General features: G+C 42.1%; 1 protein-coding gene across 1 annotated transcript in view; it reads left to right on the top strand.

Moving 5' to 3' along the window:
* clcn6 (chloride channel 6) overlaps positions 1-24,821 on the top strand; it is a 55,904-nt gene that overhangs the window by 24,910 nt on the left and 6,173 nt on the right. The window contains exons 12-20 of the mRNA XM_059952047.1: positions 3,409-3,575; positions 5,922-6,042; positions 7,431-7,557; positions 8,413-8,566; positions 8,829-8,988; positions 9,747-9,853; positions 10,745-10,931; positions 22,924-23,081; positions 23,880-24,036. Coding sequence (XP_059808030.1) covers positions 3,409-3,575; positions 5,922-6,042; positions 7,431-7,557; positions 8,413-8,566; positions 8,829-8,988; positions 9,747-9,853; positions 10,745-10,931; positions 22,924-23,081; positions 23,880-24,036 — 1,338 coding nt within the window. The remainder of the gene's footprint in view (positions 1-3,408; positions 3,576-5,921; positions 6,043-7,430; positions 7,558-8,412; positions 8,567-8,828; positions 8,989-9,746; positions 9,854-10,744; positions 10,932-22,923; positions 23,082-23,879; positions 24,037-24,821) is intronic.

Here is a 24,821-nt window from a genome sequence, read left to right on the forward strand (position 1 = left end):
AACGAACCGGGTCAGGTCACAGATCAGTCAGTGGGTGAGCATCTGGGAGACAGTGATCACCGCTCCCTGACCTTTAGCATTATCATGGAAAAGGATAGAATCAGAGAGGACAGGAAAATTTTTAATTGGGGAAGGCCAAATTATGAGGCTATAAGGATAGAACTTGTGGGTGTGAATTGGGATGATGTTTTTGCAGGGAAATGTACTATGGACATGTGGTCGATGTTTAAGGATCTTTTGCAGGATGTTAGGGATAAATTTGTCCCGGTGGGGAAGATAAAGAATGGTAGGGTGAAGGAACCATGGAAGACAAGTGAAGTGGAAAATCTAGTCAGGTGGAAGAAGGCAGCATACACGAGGTTTAGGAAGCAAGGATCAGATGGGTCTATTGAGGAATATAGGGTAGCAAGAAAGGAGCTTAAGAAGGGGCTGAGAAGAGCAAGAAGGGGGCATGAGAAGGCCTTGGCGAGTAGGGTAAAGGAAAACCCCAAGGCATTCTTCAATTATGTGAAGAACAAAAGGATGACAGGAGTGAGGGTAGGACCGATTGAGATAAAAGTGGGAAGATGTGCCTGGAGGCTGTGGAAGTGAGCGAGGTCCTCAATGAATATTTCTCTTCAGTATTCACCAATGAGAGGGAACTTGATGACGGTGAGGACAATATGAGTGAGGTTGATGTTCTGGAGCATGTTGATATTAAGGGAGAGGAGATGTTGGAGTTGTTAAAATACATTAGGACCGATAAGTCCCCGGGGCCTGATAGAATATTCCCCAGGCTGCTCCACGAGGCAAGAGAAGAGATTGCTGAACCTCTGGCTAGGATCTTTATGTCCTCGTTGTCCACGGGAATGGTACCAGAGGATTGGAGGGAGGCGAATATTGTCCCCTTGTTCAAAAAAGGTAGTAGGGATAGTCCAGGTAATTATAGACTAGTGAGCCTTACGTCTGTGGTGGGAAAGCTGTTGGAAAAGATTCTTAGAGATTGGATTATAGGCACTTAGAGAATCATGGTCTGACCAGGGACAGTCAGCATGGCTTTGAGAAGGGCAGATCGTGCCTAACAAGCCTGATAGAGTTCTTTGAGGAGGTGACTAGGCATATAGATGAGGGTAGTACAGTGGATGTGATCTACATGGATTTTAGTAAGGCATTTGACAAGGTTCCACACGGTAGGCTTATTCAGAAAGTCAGAGAGCATGGGATCCAGGGAAGTTTGGCCAGGTGGATTCAGAATTGGCTTGCCTGCAGAAGGCAGAGGGTCATGGTGGAGGGAGTACATTCAGATTGGAGGGTTGCGACAAGTGGTGTCCCACAAGGATCTGTTCTGGGACCTCTACTTTTTGTGATTTTTATTAATGACCTGGATGTGGGGGTAGAAGGGTGGGTTGGCAAGTTTGCAGACGACACAAAGGTTGGTGGTGTTGTAGATAGTGTAGAGGATTGTCAAAGATTGCAGAGAGACATTGCTAGGATGCAGAAGTGGGCTGAGAAGTGGCAGATGGAGTTCAACCCGGAGAAGTGTGAGGTGCTACACTTTGGAAGGACAAGCTCCAAGGCAGAGTACAAAGTAAATGGCAGGATACTTGGTAGTGTGGAGGAGCAGAGGGATCTCGGGGTACATGTCCACAGATCCCTGAAAGTTGCCTCACAGGTAGATAGGGTAGTTAAGAAAGCTTATGGGGTGTTAGCTTTCATAAGTCGAGGGATAGAGTTTAAGAGACGCGATGTAATGATGCAGCTCTATAAAACTCTAGTTAGGGCACACTTGGAGTATTGTGTCCAATCTCAGTATAGGAAGGATGTGGAAGCATTGGAAAGGGTACAGAGGAGATTTACCAGGATGCTGCCTGGTTTAGAGAGTATGGATTATGATCAGAGATTAAGGGAGCTAGGGCTTTACTCTTTGCAGAGAAGGAGGATGAGAGCAGACATGATAGAGGTGTACAGGATATTAAGAGGAATAGACTGAGTGGACAGCCAGCGCCTCTTCCCCAGGGCACCACTGCTCAGTACAAGAGGACATGGCTTTAAGGTAAGGGGAGGGAAGTTCAAGGGGGATATTAGAGGAAGGTTTTTCACTCAGAGAGTGGTTGGTGCATGGAATGCACTGCCTGAGTCAGTGGTGGAGGCAGATACACTAGTGAAGTTTAAGAGACTACTAGACAGGTATATGGAGGAATTTAAGATGGGGGGTTATATGGGAGGCAGGGTTTGAGGGTCGGCACAACATTGTGGGCCGAGGGGCCTGTACTGTGCTGTGCTATTCTATAAATGTTCTCTTTTCAAACAAAACAATTCAAATTATCAGTACCAATGTATTTCTGGTTAAGTAATTAATCCAAAACATTTGTCTAATGTTTTAATAATTTAACCAGATTTGAAAATTTATTTATTGAAACTAGCTAATCTCAGTAGATAGCAATTTCACCTTGGAGTCAAAAAACTGTGAAGGTCAAGAACCTGTTCTGACACTTAGCACAAAATCAATGCGGGCTGTCCAGTGCAGTACTTAAGCTAATCCATGTTGTTGATTTAAGTAAGTTATTCAGATGAGAAATTCAGATAAACTGATTTGACCTCCTTGAGTGTACTTAAAGGACTCCTGTACTTGGAGAAGAGGATTTCTCAATTTCATTATCTTGTCCCTAACTTAGATCATTAAGGTTATCTGGTCATTTGCATTTCTATTAAATACCTAAGGTAGTGAGAGATGCAAATTGCTTATCTGTGTATCTGTCTATCCCTATAGTTGTTGCTTTGTTTTTACTTCTCTCCATGTGTCTTGTGCTCTTGCACATGCTTAACACTTGCCCAACCTCTCACAGGCATGTGCTTTGTTTGGAGAGGTGCTTGCCTGCATTTGGGCACGTTTCCACAACGTACTCATCATCCTAAAGTAATCCTGACTGTTAGATGTTTCAAATTTCTGGGCAGTACATCCTCTGGCTGTGATGTTAACGTGCTTCCTGAATCTGTCCCATGCAGTGTTTCTGATTAACCTGCACTGATACTTGACTATTGGTAAACCTTTTGCAACTTGTGATGGTAGTTGAGCATACAGGTCCTCCCCAGGTTATGCACTCAATGTGTCTACAACTCATACAAATGTGTATTTGGGAAACTGGTGGTTTGGATTGCCAGCTGCTTTTGTAGTCTGAGAACTTGGTCTGTGGAAATACCTGAATGGTTAAGTTAAACTTTAATTAATTACAGTTGCCTTTGAGTGGCCAATGTTTTCATCTAAGTATATTCCTGGCGGCCACAAATCTAACTTGCGAACCATTCATTTTATGAACAATTCTATAGAACGGAAACCTGGGAAGCACCAGTATGTGAGAGCAAGCGTTTCAGTGGGTCTCATTAATCCACAGCTTTAATTTTTAACTGGTGATTATCATTGTGTTTAAGTGTGCAGATGGAGACAAGAAGTGTCATTTGTGGACAGCGGTGGATTTGGCATTCTTCATTATCATGGGTTTGATTGGTGGACTTCTGGGAGCAATGTTTAACTGTATGAATAGGAGGCTGGCAAAGTACCGTATGCGCAATGTACATCCTAAGGCCAAGTTTGTCCGGTAAGCAATGGACACTGAGAAAGTTTCTTAAGCTTTGATCATATTCCTAAGTATTTTATTTAGTCTTTCAACTTTTATCCAATCTACTGAGAATTACTGAATTTGGCCAGGGTACTAGTTGCACAGGTGCTGGCTGTGTTCCCCCCACCCCCCCAACCCCCAGCAGTGCCTCAAACTACTTTTTCTTTATTATTCATTTTCAGGATCTGGGTGTTCTAGCAAGGCCAGCATTTGCTGCCCGTCACTAATTGCCTTTGAGAAGGTGACGCTGCAGTCCATCAAGGTGAAGAATCTTCTCTGGTGATGCTGGGGAGGGAGTCCCAAGATTTAGCCATGGACCAACAACACACTGCCTAGTGCAACTTGTTTAGGAACCTCCAGGGGGCGATGCTTCCATGCACCTTCTTGGTGGGATAGATGACAGATTTGGTAGGTGGTTGCTGGAGTAGTCTAGGCAAGCAACTGCAGTCTGTCTTGTTCACGGTACTCCAGCCTCTGTGCACACGGCTGGTGGAGAGCATGAATGTTTGGCATGGGGGTAGGTGGTGGTACCAATTGGGCAAGCTGCTTTGTCTTGGATGGTAGTAAGCTTCTTGAGAGGCGTTGCTACACTTATCTAAGCAAATGGGAATACTCCAGGATCCTGGTTTGTGTCTTAAAGATCTAGAGTGCTCTTGTAGCCGTGGAGTTTGTATCTGGCCTGGTGGAAGTTTTGGTCTACGGTGACTTCAGGTTATTAATTGTGAGTAAATGGTGATGGGAATATTAAATGTTAATAGTAGGTGTTGGACTCTGTTGAAGATGGACATAGCCTGGCACATTGGCATGAATATTGCTTGCCACTAATCAGCATGTGCTTGAATGTTGTCTAGGTTTTGGTGCGTGGAGACAATGGTTATTGCATTTGCTGAGGAGTTAAGCACGTTGGGCAATCTTATTTCCGCTCTAACCTAATGCCAGGAAGGTCATTGATGAAACAACAGAAGATGGCTGGGGCCAGCACAGTTTCATTCCTGTAGGGATGTCCTGGGGCTTGGATGATTGACTATCAATAACCACAACCCTCTTCCTTCATGTGAGGAATGACTCCAAACAATGGAGTGTTTTCACTTTGCCTATGGACTTCAGTTTTATTCGAGTACCTTGATGCTACACTTGGTCAAGTTTTGCCTTGAAGTTTCTGGCAGTCACTTTTGTCACCCCTCCAGAATTCAGCAGAATCCTTGTTTGGATTAAGTCCGCAACAAATGTGGAGCCGAGTGGTTCGGCCAAATGAGAATTGGGTGAGAGGTGCTGCTGGATAGCACTGTCAATGGACCTTCCATCACTTTAACAAATGGACTGATCTGAGCGTAATTATCTGGATTGGATACGACTTGCTTTTGGTGAACGTGACACTCCTAGGCAATTTTCCACATTGTGTGTTAGATGCTTGTGTTGTAACTGCATCGGAACAAGTGTAACTGGCTCAGGGGAGTGGGCTTTTGGTATGTTGGCTAGTTATCTGTTCTCAGATGCCTCTGCTATTCCAGTGCTCACAGCTGTTCCTCGATAATAGTTAGTGAATTGAATTATCTGGAGGCTGGGTTTTGACATGACAGGGATCTCAGGAGGGAGCAACAGTGGTGTTCAGCTGTTCAGCACCTTGGACTGAATATGTGCAACTACGCCCTTTTTATACTGAATCCTGCCATTGGTGAGGATGGGAGTGTTCTTGGAGTCTCTTCACATAAGCTGTCAAGTTGTCCGCCACCATTCATGACTAGATGTGGTTGGAATGCAGAGTTCCAATCCGATCTGTTGGTTATAAAGTGCTTAGCTCTGCCTTTTGCATGAGTTTTCTGCTTAGCTTGCAAGTAGTCCTGTATTGTATGGGCCGGTGCCTAGTGCTGGGCCTTGCATATCCTCATAAACCAGAATTAATGTCCTTGCTTGATGATGGAAGTATAGAGGATGTGCTGGGACATTAGATTCCAGATAGATTGTGAATACTGCTAGTCTATTCTCCAAGAGAGACATTCGAGCCTCATCCAACCTTGACTTCAGTTTCCAAATTGTTTTCCAGAAAGCACCTTTAGTCCAGGATTGGTTATCTGGCTGATTTCTGCTTGTTACCCCATCCATCACTCCCCAGAGTTTTATTAGCATTCATTAGAAACAACCCGCATGAGGAATAACACTACAGAGACCTTTGTAGTTGCTGTGTGTAACCTGAGCAATTCCTGAGTCTTATTTCACCAGCTCGCAGTGGTGAATTCCTGCAGAAGCCAAGCTAATTCATTTATGTTCTGTTAGAAGCTGAAACGTCATGTGAGGAGTTTTTCATTATTCTCTCTTCACCTTCAGGGTCCTGGAGAGTCTGTTGGTTGCCATGGTTACAACGATGGTAATCTTTATAGCCTCTGTGACTTTAGGGGAATGTCGGGAGATTCCTTCACAAACTCATAGCAACAATGCAACGCTCCAGGTGAGCATAACATGATGATTTTACACGCATCGCACGGTCTTGTATTCTAGTGGAAATAGATTTTCTTAACAACATTTGGGGAGAGGAAAATTGTTTTGAATCTCTCTGATTTATTGGACACCTTTGGCTTTGTGTCCCTCCTGCTAACATTTGCTGAAAGTTTTCAATGAGATTCATCAACAAACAGCAAGGATTAAGCAGAGTAAGAAAAAGTGTTTATTTATTGTCTATATGATGAACAATTTTAGCCTTCAGATACCATCACATTTCAGGAACGCATTGTATTCTTATCATTGTCTCTAAAAGCTAAATAGTCTTAACTAGCTGCTGAACTTGTGCTTTTCGGTGCAGTTAGGCATACGTCCTGCGTACTTCTGTGCTTCAGACAGAAGGAAATAACTGAACATGAGGGTGGGTACCCAGTTTGCTCTGCCTTACCTTGAAGCAGGATTTTTCTGAAGCACACATATAACGGAGAAAAGCAGCATCATTGTCTTTCTGGTGTGTGGTGGCTTCAGTGTGATTTCTAGAATGAGATTTGAGTAACTCCCAAAGCTGGGATCAGTACCTGCAGGCATCCAACGCTTTGTGCATGAATGAGAAGTTGTCCCAAGCATGGTTCAACTGTAAGTTTCAAATTTGCCAGTTCACTTTCTCAAAACTAAATTATTTTAGCACCCAAAATAAGCTTTATTCAGAACAGTTGCTGTCTTGAGAGCGGCCTGAACTCTTTGATTATTCGTATTTGACATGGGTGTAAATGCTCAGCTTGTTCTGGGTAGTTTGAGGTTTTTGACTCATTCCTTCTGACATGAAACCTCCAGGTGCTATAAACACAGAAAATACTGACAAAATGTTGTGGAGTGAGAAACGTTGGCTCAATGAACTTTCATCAGAAAGGTGAAAACTTAGAAATAAGTTTTCAGTTGCAGAGAGAGTGGCAAGGGTCAGGGAAACAAAAAGGGAAGGAAACTATGAAGGGGACGGAAGGTGATTTCTTGATAATTGAGCTTGATTTGACTGGTTTTGGAACTCAGCCTATAGATAGGTCAGAACAGGATGGTGAATTAAGATTAATGGCACCTTAAAGGTTTTGATCACCCTTGTAATCATCCAACGTCTGTTTGGTTTCCCAGTGTAAGCAGAGACCATATCATGAGGATAGAATGCAGAATACCAATGTAGGATTACCAGTATTTTCTGCTGTTCGTATCTCAGATTCGTAGGAATTCCAGTGTTTTGCTTTTGAATATTGAAATTTTGATGTAAGTGGGTAGTTTAGAATTGATCTGCTGCTTCATGTAAATAGTTCCTATTACCGGCACCTTGTGAATTATTTCTGTAATTGTGCAGTCTGTTATTACATACTTAAATGGAATTTCCTTCAGGTATCTGAGGAGGGTGTGAATTCCAGCATCAAAACGTTTTTTTGTCGCAATCATACCTATAATGATATGGCTACGTTGTTCTTCAACCCACAAGAGACTGCCATTCTCCAGCTATTCCACCAAGATGGTGAGTCACAGTGGGTTTGGTCTGATACAGTTTGTGTCCATTTTGCCTTCATGTGCCGAATGCCAGCTCAACTTGACCCTCGACCTCGGTGTGCCTGTGTGCTGCTGCTGCTGACCTCTCAATCCCAAGATAATTGAACCTTCTTCAATCCATTTCCTTATCAAGTAGCCTCCCCCGTCCCACTGCTGTTCCATGTCCCAGCCCCATGAAAATGTCCCTGACCTTGCAAAGGAGGTGAGGGTGGGGTGCTGCCAGGGAATGTGATTCAGCTGAAAATCCAATTCTGATTTTTGTTGTGTACAAGTTGCAGTGTAGGTAAATTGAATTGAAATGTGAATGATTTGACTGAATAGTTGAATCCAGAAGCTGAATTGTCATCTTCATCTCAGATTCTTGATATTTATTGCTTATTTATTTATTATTTCTTTATTTTTGTATTTGCTTAGTTTGTTGTCTTCTGCAGCCTGGTTGAATGCCCAAGTTGGGCGGTTTTCTATTGATTCTGCTGTGGTTGTTATCCTACAGGGTTACTGAGTTTGCCCACAAGAAACTGAATCTCAGGGTTGAACATGGTGATGTGTATATATACTTTGATAACAAATTTACTTTGAACTTTGGTTCTGTACTCTTTCACAGGAACTCACTCCACTTCTCAGCTCCAATTTTATTAGTCACAAGTCAAGAGAACAGTTATCACAGACGAGCTGATTGCTGTAATTGCTCAACTGATCTGGGTGTATTTGCTGGCAGTATGAAAGACTGGTGTAGTTGATGTGCTATGCACTGTGCCTGATGTTAGATTAGCCGAAGGATTTTGCTTTTATGTACGTTGTTCCACTGTTCTTGTTTCTGCAGTGACCTTCAGTCCAGTCACTCTCAGCATTTTCTTCATTCTTTACTTCGTTTTGGCCTGTTGGACGTACGGATTGTCTGTCCCCAGCGGACTCTTTGTGCCCTCCCTGCTGTGCGGTGCTGCCTACGGTCGACTTGTGGCAAACATTCTGAAAACGTGAGTGTTGCGAGGACAGGTTAAGTACAGTTAATTTCCAAATCTGTGATGACTGCTGCTCATACAAGATGAATGTAAGTGTTTGGTGTGCAGCGAGTTATGGCCAACATTTGGTTATAATACTGCTAAGAAACATGCATCACATCTATTCTATATTTCACACCCTGAGGAAAAGGATAAAAAATAGTATTTGGGGGAAAGAGTGGTGTCGTGATGTATTAGATGTAACTACATCTAAGAGTTTCTTTTTAATCTTCACCAGGTACATTGGGATGTCTCACATCTATTCTGGAACTTTTGCTCTCGTAGGAGCCGCTGCATTCCTGGGGGGCGTGGTTCGCATGACCATCAGTCTCACTGTCATTCTCATTGAATCAACCAATGAGATCACATATGGATTGCCCATCATGGTTACACTGATGGTATGTCTGTCCATGGGAGAAGGTTGGGGATTGAGTTTCTCTACTTGCTGGGGGGAGATCAATGGCAGGCTAATAATCTTGTAGATACCTCACGAGGAAAGTTTGAACGTTAGATTCTGTTGGAATTTAGAGGAGTTAAGTAATGACTTGACTAAAATATTTAATAACATAAGGGGCTTTGACTGGATGGATATAGCAAGGATCTTTCTGTTTGTAGGAAATATAGAATCTGAAGACAATGTTTACAAAGAAGCGGTTGTCCATTCTAGGCAGTTGTCACCCCCCCTGGGGGGGTCTTTTCCTCAAAGGCCTTTGAAAGCAGAGTCCTTGAATATTTTTGAGGCAAGAGGTAGATGGGTGAAGTGTGAAGGGGTGAAAGACTGAAGCAATGTGGGGATTAGGTTACATTCAGTCTTGGGTCTTATTTATGGAATGGCAGAGCAGGGTTGAGGGAATACTCTTGATTTGTATGTTTACGTATAAATGTTGAGGGTCAAGTTCAGACTTGGACAGTGATATTGTGTGTTAGAATTAGCTCTAACTTTATGCATTCCGATTGTACTGTGCTTGCTGGTGGTTAGAGTCTCCAGACTTACTGCTCATGTGAACAATCTCATGGGTTGTGAAGTCACGAGACTGTAATGGTGAAAAACAGTTACACTTGATCTGCATGGTATGGTACCAAGTGTTTCTAACCTTTGACATCAGGTGAGTGTTATCGAAGATTGACATCTTTGTTCCTCTCCCTGTTTCTCCAGGTGGCAAAGTGGACAGGCGATTTCTTCAATAAAGGAATTTATGACCTCCATGTAGCACTTCGTGGTGTTCCATTGCTTGAATGGGAGACTGAGGCTGAAATGGATAAGTAGGTGTTTATCATTTAAGATTCCTACAATGTTCTGTCTGTTCCTGACAAATAGATAATCAGTATAATCAACCAGGCAGTTAGCAATTGCTTGGGGTTGATTTGAAATCACAGTTTGTCTAAGTGAGAGAGATGCATGCAACACCAATATCTAGCAAAGCCTCGACCTGCTGATTCTGAGAATCAATCATTCGCCTTCACTGAATCTCTCTGATCTACTTGTTGTAATTCGTTGATTCAATGTGCTGATAGAGACTTTGAGGGTATTTAGAAGCAAAGCCAGTGGAAGTTTTTGAGTCTTTTCCAGTCATTGCAAATGCTTGATCTTTTGCAGGATTCCCTCCCTGAGTCTAACATTGAATCAGAATCAAGTTTATTACTACTGACGTACTGTATGTTACTAAATTTGTTTCGTGGCAGCAATACAGTGCAAACATTAAAAACTTTACTAATTGTTGCATTAAGAAATGCATATAAGATAAAAATATGCAAAAAGGATGCAAGATAGTGTTGAGAGAGATTCAGAAATCTGAAGGCAAGGAGAAGAAGCTGTTCCTAAAGCATTGAGTGTGGACCCTCAGGCTCTCGTACCTCTTCCCTGAAGAGGGCATGTCCTGGATGGTGGGGTCCTTAATGAGGGATGCTTTCTTTTTGAGGCAACATCTTTTCGAAGATGTCTTGGGTGGGAAGGCTACTGCCCATGATGGAGCTGGCTCAGTATGTATCCCTCTGCAGTTTCATTTCCAAAACAGCAATTTTACTTTTTCACAATGGGCATTTTGTAACTGGTCAGACTGTGTAGTGGCTCTAGACTGGACACATATTGAGGCGTTGTCAAATACATCCCAATTTAAAAGACCAAAATTTGATTACTTTTATGTTAATTTCCAGGTTAACAGCCAGTGATATCATGGAACCAAACCTAACCTATGTCTACCCTCATACCCGCATCCAATCTTTGGTCAGTATTCTGCGCACCACGGCACATCATGCGTACCCTGTCGTCACGGAAAACAGAGGCAATGAGAAGGAGTTCATGAAGGGAAACATCCTCATCAGCAACAACATTAAGTTTAAGGTAAATCTGCATTAGTATGATAACAGCACAGCAAATCTAGGCATGGGACAGGTGATACCACTTGTATCTCAGATGGTGTGGAGAATGGTCCCTAGCAGCAAGTTAGAGTATAACTGAGCCTCTTGAATAGTGCTGCTGGACAGTGACATGTTCTGTTCGAAGCAAACAGATATTGGCAGAAACCTAAGTAGTGGGATTATATTTCATTTGTTCCAGAGATGGCCACTATGGGCCAAGTCACTGATTTTTATGTTATGAACTAATCAAACATCTTGAGGGGTTCCAAAGCCCTTGATAGCCATTAGTTTGAAGAAAGGGCACAGTTATGACATTTTTTAAAAAAAGGCAGCAGCCTATTTGGGCATAGTAAAGCCTGAAATAAAAGCAAGATGAATTATCGGGTCACTAGCTCAGGAGATTCTGCAGGTGCTTGGAAACCCAGAGCAATACACACAAAATGTATGAGGAACTCGGCAGGTCAAGTAGCATCTATGGAAATGAAGTTTTGGGCCAAGACCTTTCTTTAGGACTGGAAAAGAAGGGGGAGGACACCAGAATAAAAGGTGGCAGGGGGTGGAGAGGGGAAGTAGGTCCAGCTTGAAGATGATAGGTGGAGCCAGAGGTATGGGGAAAGTAAAGGGCTGGAGAAGAAGGAATCTGATAGGAGAAGAGAGAGGACAATGAGAGAAAAGGAAAAAGGAGCGGCAGGAGAGGGAGGTGATAGGCAGGTGAGGAGAAGAGGCAAGAGGCCAGGATGGGAAGGGGAGGGGAATAAAGATTTTTTTACAATAGGGAGAGATAGATGTTCATGCTGCCAGGTTGCAGGCTACCCAGACGGACTAAGAGGTGTGACCAAAATAAGGAGGCTATGGACCAATATGTTGGAATGGGAATGGGAGCTAAAGTGGTTGGCCACTGGGAAAATTCCACTTTCCTCGGATGGAGCCGAGGTGCTCGACAAAACTGTTCCCTAATTCATGATGGACTTTACCAGATATAGAGGAGAAGTAGATTGCACCAGATACAATGGATGACCCCAGCAGATTTGCGGGTGAAGCATTGCCTCACGTGGAAGGACTGTTTCTGGGCCCTGTAAGGGGGGAGCTGAATGGGCAGGGGTAGCATTTTGGTACCTGCCAGGAGGGAGTTCAGTCGGAAGGTTCAAATGGACAAGGAAATCACAGATAATTGCAGAGTGGGGGAGAGGCAAAGATGTGTTTTGTGGTAGGATCATGTTGAAGATGATGGAAGTTGTGGAGAATGATGTAATGAATGTGGAGGCTAATGGGATGGGAACCAAAAGGAACTCCAACCCCGTTAAAGCGGCAGAAAAATAAATGTGAGCTCCTTGTGTCAGGGACATGGAGGAGATGCTGTTGAGGGCAGCAGCTGTAATGTCCTCCATTTTTCCAAACTGGGTGGCCTGGAAATGGAGCTGGAAGCCATGAGGAACTAGATGGTGATGAAGAGAAGTTCCCAGGAAGGATACATGGTTATGGTAGTGAGATTGGATGAGTACGTGGTTGAAAAGTTTTTTCCAAACTGTGAGGCTGGTGAAGTTTTATCTAGTGATGCAAATGAATCATAATACTTATTCCAGAAAAAGATAAGCTAGTGTGCTTTAGTGCGAAGTGCTCAAGTCCAGCAGCTGACCCTTCTCTGGACTGTATTCTGAATGTATGATGCTGTACTAACGTCAGTGTAGGAGCCATGCATCCACTTTCTGTCTGTCGGAGCCATGTATCAATTTTCTGTCTGTATTGTATTTTCTAGCGAGTTTATTATAGTAATCTGTCATGTGGGTTGGGATGTGGTAGAAGCAGGTGAGTATAGTTAACGTATTCATGTTTGTGGTTGGTTAGTTGTTTAGTCCAGTGGAGAGGGGTTGAGCCACAGAGAATGATATATTTTGTTGACCTCCTATTGAGATGTTAATGGAATGCTGTTCAATCTCTAACTTAGCTAATTGGGACATTAATTGGAATGTTATTAGACCACTTAAATACATACAGAACGCTAATTCTGCTGTCACTAAGTAGAGCACTTAGTTAACGCTGATTTGAAAGCTAAGATCACCATATCGCTAATATAATTTAGTTCGATTTTTATTGCTATGAGATCATTCGTCTTTCTTGGTTTCATAATAAAGGATCAAAAGTACTTTTTTTGACTTTGTAAATTCATTTGTAAAGCAGTGTGAATCCCCTGACCTAGTCTCTCAGTGATTTTGGTTAGTTTTAAAGTAACCACTATAGTCCGAATAAAGCCTGTGATGTCTGTGCATATCTTTCACTAATTTGTATAGATGTAGTTTCAGAAAAATGAGGTAAATTTGGGTATGGAATTTGGGAAGCAGGGGAAAGAGGTTAGAAAAAGAAGTAAAGCAGTTTGATGTTTAAGAGTGTACAGCAATGTAAAGAGTTCACAAAATATGAGATGAAACAGAAAATACTGGGACTACTCAACAAGTTGGCAGCATAGTTCTACGGGGAAACAAAGTTACTTTTACCTTCTGCTCCTCAGATCTGTTGAGTATTTCCGACATTATTATTTTTCCAGCATCGCCTATTCTAGATTTGTGCCCTCCGGTCCTAGACTCTGCCGCTATTGGAAACATCCTCTCCATGTTCACTCTATCTAGGCCTTTTCTTTTTACAATATTTTTATTCAGAAGGAAAAACAAGATTTACAGAGTGCAACACGTAGATACATCTCAACATAAATTATGTACATTCATATATTGTAATAAAATTGATCAAGATGTTATAGCATATCACATAAAGGTATACCACTTTGTAATCAAAAATTTAAAGATAGGTCATACATCATAAAAGAAATTTTTTATATAAAAAAGTCAACCCCCTACCAACTACCAAAGAAAAAAAGCTGATGGATGATCATGGATAATTAGAAAAAAAACATTTTCGCTTAAGAAGAGAAGATAGAAATATACATAAAAGTCTTTAAAATTTAAAACCTTTTGTTAATGGTTCTATTACCAGTACCTATAACTTGTTGATTGATTCTAGACAAGACTTTTTAGATAAAATAAAAAAAGCTTGGGAGGATGACCTAAATTGTCAGATTTCTGAGGAAAGATGGAATAAAATTCTTAAATGGGTTATTAAATCATCTTTCTGTGCCTGTCATTCTCTTCTGCAATTTAAAGTGGTTCATAGAGCTTACATTTCTAAACAGAAGCTGTCCAGTTTTTATCCAAATGTTTCTCCACTTTGTAATAAATGCAACTCTGCTGATGCCTCTTTAATTCATATGTTTTGGTTTTGCCCTAAAATTGAAAAGTTTTGGCGGCAAGTATTCCATACCTTCTCACAACTTTTTAGGGTCCAGTTTGACCCAAATCACCTTCCTGCCTTGTTTGGTATTATTGCAAATGAAGATATAACTTTAAATACTCCTAACCTACAGGTTTTAGTTTTTACCTCTCTTTTAGCAAGGAGAGCAATCTTGCTTAAATGGAAGGAGTCTACCCCTCCTACACATCTTCAATGGCTACGTGGTGTTATGTCTTATTTAAATTTAGAAAAGATCCGCTGCTCAGTCTTAAATTCGAAACAATCTTTTTATGATATCTGGGGACCTTTCCTAAATTACTTTTCCAATTTATAAAGTTTAACAGTGCACAGACTTTTTATCTAGGCCTTTTAATATTTAGTAGGTTTCAATAACATCATCCTCATTCTTCTAAACTTCAGCGAGCCCAGGCCCAGATCCATCACCTATAAAGAAACACAATAGAATCAATGAAAAACTACAGGCAGTGATGGACAAATAACCTGTATGCGAAAACTCCAAAACAAGAGGTTAAAGGTATCAATAAACACTCCAGGCTGTTGATATCTCAGCTCTTCAGTACTCAGCCAGATACAGCGTGTGGGCCAAATGTTTTCCGTGGGTTCACCCTCCTGAAGGATGCTCTCAGGTCAGCCTCAGAGACTGAAATCACAACGCTCATCACACTTCTCTTAAGAGAAGTGGTAGTTCATGAAAATGCCCCAATGTTCTTCTGGTCAGAGCAAGCATAGAAGGCATTGAGCTCATTTGGGAGCAAAGCCTTGTTGTCACATATGTTGCTTGAAGTTAGTTTGCAACTTAACCTCTATGGTATCCTGCACCAGGACTTTCAAGTCTCTTTGCACCTCTGTTTTCTGATTTTTCTGCCATTTAGAAAATAGTCTACACCTAAGTTCTTTATACCAAAGTCAATGACCGTACACCTCCCTATACCATATAACTTCTGCCACTTCTTTGCCCATTCTAATCTGTCCAAGTCCTTCTGCAGGCTGCCTGCTTCCTTAACACTACCTACCCCTCCACATTTCTTTGTATCATCTGCAAACTTGGTCACAAAGCCATCAGTTTTGTCATCCAGATCTACCTTGTCAAATACCTTCTGTAAATCTATGTTAAAAAAAATCCATTGACTCTCCTTCGTCTCTTCTGCCAGCTACTTCCTCAAAGAATTCTAACAGATTTATCAGGCAAGATTTCCCCATGCTGACTTCAGCCTCTTTTATCACGTGCCTCCGACTATCCCAAAGCCTCATCCTTAATAATGGACTCTAAAATTTTGCTAACGTCTAAAGTCAGGCTAACTGGCCTATAATTTCTTGTCTTTTCCCTCCCTCCATTCTTAAAAGGTAGAGTGATATTAGTGATTTTCCAATCCTCCAGAAACATTCCAGAATCTAGTGATTTTTTAAAAAGATCAGTGTCTCTTCAGCTACCTCTTTCAGAACCCTGGGGTGATGACCTGATTACTTTCAGACTGTTCAGCTCCCCAGACGCATTCTCCTTAGAAATAGTGACTATTAATTCTGCCCCCTAACACACTCAAAATTCTGGCAAGTTGCTGGTGTCTTCCACAACAAAGACTGACCCAAAATACTTTGTTTGTCTGCCTTTTTTTTTTGTTTCCCATTTCTACCTCTCCAGTGTCATTTCCAGCGATCCAATGTCCAAACTTGCTCCTCTGCTACTCTTTATATATCTGAAAAGAAATTTGGTATCCACTTGTTATTGGCTACCTTTGTACTTCATTGCTCTTATTGCTTTTCTAAGTACCTTCTGCTGCTTTTTAAAAGCTTCCCAATCCTTTAGCTTCCCGTTTTTTTAATATATATTATATGCCCTCCCCTTTGTTTTAATACCTATCCCCTTGTTAGCTGTAGTTGTCTCTTTCTCCCTTTAGAATGCTGCTGCTTCTTTGGGATGAGCCACTCCAAAGTTATTCCCAGAAAGCTGAGCCTTTGCTGCTTTACTGTCAAACAAGGGGAAATAAAATGTTATTTTATCTTTTAAAAGTACAAAGCCAGGAAAATAAGCTACCCAAACACGACTGGGTGTGAACTTACTTGGAAAGCATAGAGGGTGCAGAATTCCTAAAACGTATTCCGGAAAGCTTTAGTCAGTATGTAGTTGAACGGGAGAGCACTGGAGAAATGGACAAGTGAGAGCAGTAACAGTGGTGGGAGGGAAGGGAGTGCAAAAGTGGTCTTGTCTATACCAATTGATAGATTTAACATACTTAAAGAAAATGGAATTGATTAACACTAAATAAAACTTCTGAACCAGTTGTACAGAGATGTGATGTGACAAAAATTGCTGAATATGGCTCCACCTCAAAGCTGTGGTACTTTCATATTCACCCTTTTCCCCAACAATGCTGCCTCTAATTTGCAAAGACCAGTGTGCGCAAAAATCTTGTGCTGTGCAATTTTTTTTGCCCAGTGACTGCAATGTGTGTGCACTGAATAATTTCTTCAATAAAAATGATATAAATAAGCCAGTTCAAAAATCTGCAGACAAATCATCGCAAACTCCACTTTGTAAACACCATCCGTATCAGAAACCGGAAAAGGAAATTTGATTGTGTACAATTGTGAAATACACTTAACATACCATCGAGGTAGAGGGTGACAACCTTCTGTGTGCATTTTAAATTCCTTTGTGCGCTAGTAGCAAAGGATGTGTGTGTACTCACACCTTAGAGGGAACGTTAGTAGAGTAGTCAATAACTGAATAATTGGTTAAAGGATTAGTAGGAAGCTAATGCTTTTCAACCAGAAAATGGTGTTATCTGGAATTTAACGCCAGAAGATGATAGAAACAGAAGTCATTTTTGATGAATGAAAGTTTGAAGAAACTAAACTACAGTTGCTGAAATGGAAGGTTCTGACCGTTAGACTAATTCTTATTTCTGCTTGTATAGATGTAGCCTGACCTGCGGAGTAATTTCACCACTTTTCAATAGGTGCATTTAATGCCAGAGAAATGTATATAATATACATCCTGAAATTCTTCTTTTTCGCCGACATCCACGAAAACAGAGGAGTGCCCCAAAAATTGAATGACAGTTAAAACATTAGAACCACAAACACCCTCCCCCCCGATTCCCCCCCTCACACACAAGCAGCAACAAGGCAATACCCTTCCTCACCCCCACCAGCTAAAAAGCATCAGCACCCCCCGCCGAACACTCAAGCGTGCAGCAAAGCATCAATAAAGACGGACTTGCAGTACCCCGAAAACTACTCATTCACCCGATAATTTGACATCCCACAGTCTCTCTCTCTCCCCCTTATAATGGAAAAAGAGGTGTCCCCATTGCACAGTGGCAGGGGAGACATAACAAGCAACTCGCTGATTTACGACGTTAGAAGTCTGTTGCGATGCTTTTTCCGAGCTCCGCGCCTGGAGAGTCGGTACCAAAAAGGCGCAGCTCTCCACGCGCACAATCCCCAGCAGCTAACCCGCTGCTCCCGATGTTTCGTGTTCTCCCGTAGTGCTTCAGTCGGGGACACCAGCCTGGAATCAGCATGTCCCTAGAGTCAAGAAAACCCGGAACCCTGAAGGTGTACTCGTCTTCCAGGCCTCGTCCTTGGGATATCAAAAGGCGGCCGGTTGTGAGAGCCTGAGGGCGGGTCCCATTCCTGCAAAGAACAGCAGTCAGAGTGTAACTCCAGGTCAGGGTCTTCAAAAGAAACCCCCACACCCTGAAAAGGGGGAAAAAAAAGAGATATGGAAGATTAGAAGTAAAGCTGTTTCTGTAGATGCAAGCAAAGGAGTCGCCATTTAGTGCCATCTTCCTAATTTTTAAAAAGCGTGAAATTTATAAGCCTACAAAGAAAGGGGAGTGGGTGGAAGTAGGAGTAGGTTGGTTACCTTTTGTGTCTGACAAAGGCAGAATGAGCCAAATCTGTAACTGTTATTAAATGCTGTGCAGTTAGTGATGGCAGCCACCAGAGTGCGCCAGTGATCTATTGCTCCGGAGTTTTTCTCACCTTTCACTTTCCTGAAGTTCATTTCACTTGTACAAATAAATGCTTGCATGTTCTGAGACCTCTTGACAACTAGTGCTTTATTTTCTCTGATCTTTTGGTATAATTGTCAGTTTTTTTCTATTTTCCAACCCCTTTTCCCTGTGACTTTCAGTGCCCTTGCCATCTATCGCAAAAGTACATCCCTTTGGTGATTTATATTAAGTAACGTGCCCAAACCACCCCCCCCACAAGAAATCATATACCAACCCAGCTTTCTGTCTGTTGTTCGAAGCATGCTCTTTGTTTTATCCATTTGTGTGTTCATTATGCATTATTTAGTTATTTAATATATATTTACATGCTCCACAAAGTGACCTGATCTTTTTTATAATTTAATATCTTTCTACAACAGTAATCTATGCAAATCCTTACCAAAAAACAAATTGTGGTTTCAAACAAATACTCTTTGAAGCAGACTCTTTGATCTGAATGACCTTGTGTTGTAAGGCCTGCTGGGATTTTGAATATTACATTGTATTTTTAAAAGCAGCCCATGGACTTGTACTCAGCCGATCATAAGACATCATGGATCCTTGATTTCCATATCAGGTGATCACTCTCTGTGTGGATTGGAAGATGGTTGTTCCTTTTCCCGTCTTGTGGCTTATCGGGTGTCAGTTTTTTTGTCGTTTCTTTAGCATTTGTCCTTTTGTTTTATGAGGCCAAGTTGCTAGGTCGATGCTCAACCCCAGCACAGATGGAAAATGTGCAAGGAGCCAGATTCGAACTCTGCACCGCAGGCCGCTTGGATTGGAAGGTTACATGTTGGATATCGGGAAAAGGAAGTTTTAATATAACGTCTTTCATGGTCTCAATGTCACAAAATACTCAATACTCTATTAAGTAGTTTTGAAATGCATTCCTTCCAGTATAGCTTTGATTGCGGTGGCGGACAGATTTGCTCTATCCAACACTGGTTGAGGAATAAATATTGGGGTGAGCACAAGGAAGACATCCCCCTACATTAAATAGTGGTTTTGGAATTTTTTGTCTACTTGAGACAGCTTAGCTGAAGGAGAGCGTATCAGTACTATGCTGGGAGAGTTGATGTGGGCAGTGCACCAAATTCCCTGGAATCATTTGATTTGGCAGCAAAGTGCGTTGCCGCGGAGTCGCAGCTTCAGGTGTTTACCTGTTGCTTGTATAATGTGACATGATTTAAAACTAGTCACTGGATAAATGCAAATCTAAAATGCCTTTATTTTTCTTTGAATGTCTATGGCATATTAGGACATCTCAGTGCACATTACATCAATGTAATTGATTACAACATTACATCACAGCAGTGAGAGAAGTTCAAAGATTAATGGTTGAAAATGTAGTTTTAGAATTTTGGGTAAGGTAACCAAGAAGCTTACTGATGTATCTCGTGAAATATGTCATTTTCCGGTGGCAGTACAGTGCAATCTATAAAAATATTACAAATTAAACTAAGAAATATAAATAAAAAATCAAAAAAATAGTGTGAAAAGAAAGCAAAGTAGTGAGGTAATGTTTATGGGTTGTCATTTTCCATTCAGAAAGGTGTTGATGGAAGGAAAGAAACTGTTCCCAAACGTGAGTGTGCCTTCAGGCTCCTTTATCTCCTGATGGTGGTAATAAGAAGAGAGCATGCCCTGGGTGATTCGGGGGGTGGGGGGGGAGGGAATGGTCCTTAATGATTGATGCCACCTTTTTGAGGCATTACCTTGTGAAGATGTCCTCAGTGCTTGAGAGACTAGTGCCCATGATAGATCTGACTGAGTTTGCAACCTCCTGCAACTTGTCCTGATCCTGTGCAGTGGCCTCGCCATACCAGATGGTGATGCAGCCAGTTAGAATGTTCATGGTACATCCGTAGAAATTTGCTCGTCTTCCACAACATACCAAATCTCCTCAAACTCGGAATGAAATGTACATCTGACGTGCCTTCCTCGTAGCTACATCAGTATTTTGGGTCCAGGATAGATCTTCAGAGACGTTGACGCATTGGAACTTGAAACTGCTCACCCCTTCCACTGCTGACCCCTCGATGAGGATGAGGACTGGAGTCTCTTCCCTCAACTTCCCCTTCCTGAAGTCCACAATCGGTTCCTTGGTCAACCAGCTGATCGATCTCACTCCTATACACCACCTCTGCGATTCTGCCAACAACAGTTGTGTCGATCAGTAAATTTACAGATGGCGTTTGAGCTGTGTCTAGCTACACTGTCATGTTTATAAGGAGCACAGAGCAGGGTGCTGAGCACACATCCTTGAGGTGCACTGGTGTTGATCGTCAATGAGGAGGTGACGTTATTTCCGTTCCACAGAGACTCTGATCTACTGATGAGGTCAAGGATCCGATTGCAGAGGGAGGCACAGGGGCCCAGGTTTTGAGGATTATAGATTAGTACTGAGCAGATGATAGTGTTGAACACTGATTTGTAATCAATTAACAGCAGCCTGGCACAAGTTTTGCTGCTGTCCAGGTGGTCCGAGGCTGAGTGGAGAGCCAGTGACTCTGCATAAGTTGTAAGCAAATTACAATGGGTCCAGTTCCTTGTTTAGACATCTCAAAGATGGGTCACTCGAAGACCTTGGAAAGGAAGGAGTTGATTATATGCAATAGGAATCAAAAACATTGCCAAGTTAGAGAGATTTTAAGAGCTGCGTGGGTTGCAGTGCCCAAGCAAAGAGAAATTAAAGCAAAGTAGTCTGATCCTAGTTAAACACTATAAATTCCCTTTGTAATTCACTTGTTGTTGTTGTTCAGCCATCACCCCTCAGTTTACAGGCTTGCATTGGCTCATGTACTATTTAAATTATCCTTGTTTGTGTTTAAATTCTTCCATGCACATCCTTGTTTCTTTATGTTGACAGGGTCCTGTAAATTCCCACAGCATTGAGATACTGATTCTTTAATCTCGGTCTCTTAAACCGCTCCAAATTTAATTAAGACACAAAGGATGTTGGAGGAACTCAGCAAGTCAGGCCGCATCTCTGGAAGGGTATAAATAGTTGCCGTTTTGGACTCAGATCTTTCAGCAGGACTGAAAATGGAATGCTGCAGAAGCCAAAACAAGAAGGTGGGGGAAGGGGAATTGAATTAATCTGTCAATTGCAACACACACAAAATGCTGAGGAAGTTCAGCAGGTCAGGCAGTATCTATGGAAATAACTACAGGTTTCCCCCCGCTATCCGAAGGTAGAGCGTTCCTATGAAACCATTTGTACGCTGAAATGTCGTAAAGCGAAGAAGCAATTACCATTAATTTATATGGGAAAAATTTTTGAGCGTACCCAGACCCAAAAAATAACCTACCAAATCATACCAAATAACACATAAAACCTAAAATAACATGAACATGTAGTAAAAGCAGGAATGATACGATAAATATATAAAGTGGAAATATTGCATGTATGGTGTAGTTTCGCTTTTCAAAATCAGGAAGTCAGCGAGCCAGAATCGATTTGGAAAACACACAACTGCCCGCACAAGGCTTCACGGTCATTGTAGTCTTTCTCGGGGTAAACACACGTATAAAGCGGGCGTCTTTTTCTTGTAAAAACGATAATCCTCTTTGGTTAGCGAAATCAGGTACTAATCTAGGTCTTTTGTAACAGCGAACCGTCGTAAAGCGAACGTTTGAAAAACGGGGGCCACCTGTAAACAGTCGACATTTTGGGCCAGGGCCCTACTTCAGGACTGAGCAGAAAGGGGGAAGAAGCCAGAATAAGAAGGTGGGGGAGGGGAAGGAGGCTGGCTGGAAGGTGAAAGGTGAAGCCAGGTGGGTGAGAAAGGTCAAGAGCTGAAGAAGAAGGAATTTGATGGGAGAGGAGAGTGGACCATAGGAGAAAGGGAAGGAGGAGGGGACCTGTGGGAAATGATAGGCAGATGAGAAGAGGTAAAAGGCCAAAGGATGAGTCTACCAGTTGCCATGCCCAGTCTTCTGTAACTTGTAATCTGCCAAGTCTTCAGTCAAACACAAGATTTATTCCTAAAGAACTCTTAAAAGCTGCCCCATACGATAATGTGTTCTGAATATCTCCTAATCTGGGTCGGAATTATTTTTTGATGTTGCTTCTTTCTTGCGCCTTAAAATGTGAGATTAATGCAAAGTGTGAAATGTTGTGTTGAATGCTCCACTTCCAGTCTTACTGGGTTTCCCAGCATTGCGCTAGAAATCACTTCCCCCATCCTGCGACAAGGAAAGTTGAAGATTCTGTTCATTTCAATAAGTATTCACTGCTTTTGAATTAAGAGGCTTAAGTTACCTCCTAGTGTGTTTTAATTATTTTCAAAATTTTATTCGTCTATATTATTTGCATTTATGTTAATAGTTTTTAAATGTTTTCAGAGTTTGGGGACATGACGTTTTTATTAGGGAGCAGGTTTTTCCCGTCGCAGTGCCACTGAAGGACTTGCCACCCGACTGAGATGCAGAAGGTCAGCAAGATGAGCCCTCTGTCTGTCTCTGTCTCTGGCCGTTCAACCGGTCCAGGAGGATTTGGCCTCTGCGCTGCTCCATCTTTAGGTTAATTTATGACTCCTGCATCACAGGGCGTTATGGAAGGATCAGGACAAGTAGTGTGTCTGTGCCAGCAGTTTATAGACTTCTGGCTACTCCTTTTCCGTGCGTGTGCGTGTGCATGTGCGTTGAGGCGCTCAGTCTGTTTCATCATTCCAGAAATCAAGTATCCTGACTCGAGCTGGAGAACAATACAAACGGAGCCAGTCGATGAAATCCTACCCCTCGAGTGAGCTGAGGAATGTCTGTGATGAACTGGTGAACACCGAGGTTGCTGAGGATGGAGAGGACATTCTGCAGCAAATGCTGGAGCGAAGGTTGGTGTTGCTCGTCCTTCCATTCATTTCTCTTGGTGTGCCCTGTCGCACTGTCGTCAAATGAAATCACTTAAGCATGTAGATTGGTAGATTCCTGGGTCAGTGGCCAACCACTGACGATACTACTCCCTCAGTGCACAGAGTTATGCTATCTGGTAAATTAGTTTCTTGTTGAGGTGCATGTCTGTAATATATCTTGGAAGCTGAAAACAAATATGATCTTTTAACTGTTTCAGAAAATTATAGAGGGGCGACATTTTAATTATGGTGAGTGGCAGGCCACTGGTGATGTTTAGGGTTTAGGGCCACTGGTGATGTTTAGGGGAACCTGTCAGCTCTAAAGTGTCTAACAGAGATTGACCCTTGCCTTTGCACACAGGGCTTAGTTCCTTTACTGGGCTACAGTCCCTGACTGTGCAGGATGCAGAAGCATTGAGTGCTAGGTGGACATCTCTCACCTTTGCTCTAATGTGATGCCATGTTGTTCTACCATCAAGTGAACTGTCTGGTAGTCCATGACCATCTAAAGAGAAACATTCTTTAAGTAGTGGACTGTGGATCACACCATGGGCTATTTTGGAATTTCATACCAGGAATTTTTGATACAGGGAAACATTTCTGGAATGTTGGCGCTCCTTTGTTTGAGATGAATCATATAATTTCACACCCTGCCCTGTGACATTCTTTTCAACCATTATCTAGTTCAATTATCAGCATGTGTTTTGATGGTTTGTAATTGTCCTGTTCAACCTTGTTTGTATGCTCACTCAGTTACTGACAGCCCTCCTGTTTGTGCAGACATGCCCCTTATCCAAATCTTTACCCTGACCAGTCTCCTAGTGAGGACTGGACAATGGAGGAGCGCTTTCGACCTTTGACTTTTCATGGCCTTATTCTGAGATCGCAGCTGGTTACCTTGCTAGTACGTGGGGTGTGCTACCCAGAGACCCATTCAGTAAGTGCTTGGCAAAATGTTGCCTTTCTGTTTAATAAAACTCTTGAAATTTAATAAACAATTTAAAACTATTTCAGACTTTCATAGAATGTCTTGTGCACAGGAACATCTCTGTGAGTTAGAAGTGACTATTGGACTGATATGCAGATATGCAGTAGGTAGTTTGCTTTGCCTTGAAATTGTATTAAGATGGTCATTAAAGAGCAATATCGTATGCTGACTGGAGAAGGCAAATGTACAGTTTTAAAAGGGGTAATGTTAAGCATGCAATTAACATTAACCCTTTAAATGGGCAGCTCAGTAGCGTAGCAGTTAGCCTAATTCTATTGCAGTGCCAGTGAACAGGGTTCAGTTCCTGCCACTATCTGTAAGGAGTTTGTACGTTCTCCCACAACCGTGTGGGTTTCCTCTGGGTCCTTCCACCTTCCAAAGACATACAGGTTAGTGGGCTAATTGGCAACATAGTTGTAATTGGTGGAGCTCGCTTCTTGGGCCAGAATGGCTTGTTATTGTGTTCTATCTCTAAAATAAAAAACAGTGCAAGAAAATACCTGAAGACCGCAGACTCCATGAGTGGTACTGAAATAATAAAAAATAAAATATAAATGTAGAGTAGCAAACAGAATGCGCAATGTTTAATTGTACGGCACAGAATAAAATGGAAGGTGAATTGATTAAATGGTGCAGTGTTCTCCTAGGGCTGATGAAATGAAGCCTCGTCCCTGGGGTCACAGGTCTGTACGAAATGTTTTGTGCCTCGGAGAGAGTAATCTACAAAGTAAACC

The sequence above is a fragment of the Hypanus sabinus genome, chromosome 27 (genome assembly GCF_030144855.1).
Source record: "Hypanus sabinus isolate sHypSab1 chromosome 27, sHypSab1.hap1, whole genome shotgun sequence".
Taxonomy (NCBI): domain Eukaryota; kingdom Metazoa; phylum Chordata; class Chondrichthyes; order Myliobatiformes; family Dasyatidae; genus Hypanus; species Hypanus sabinus.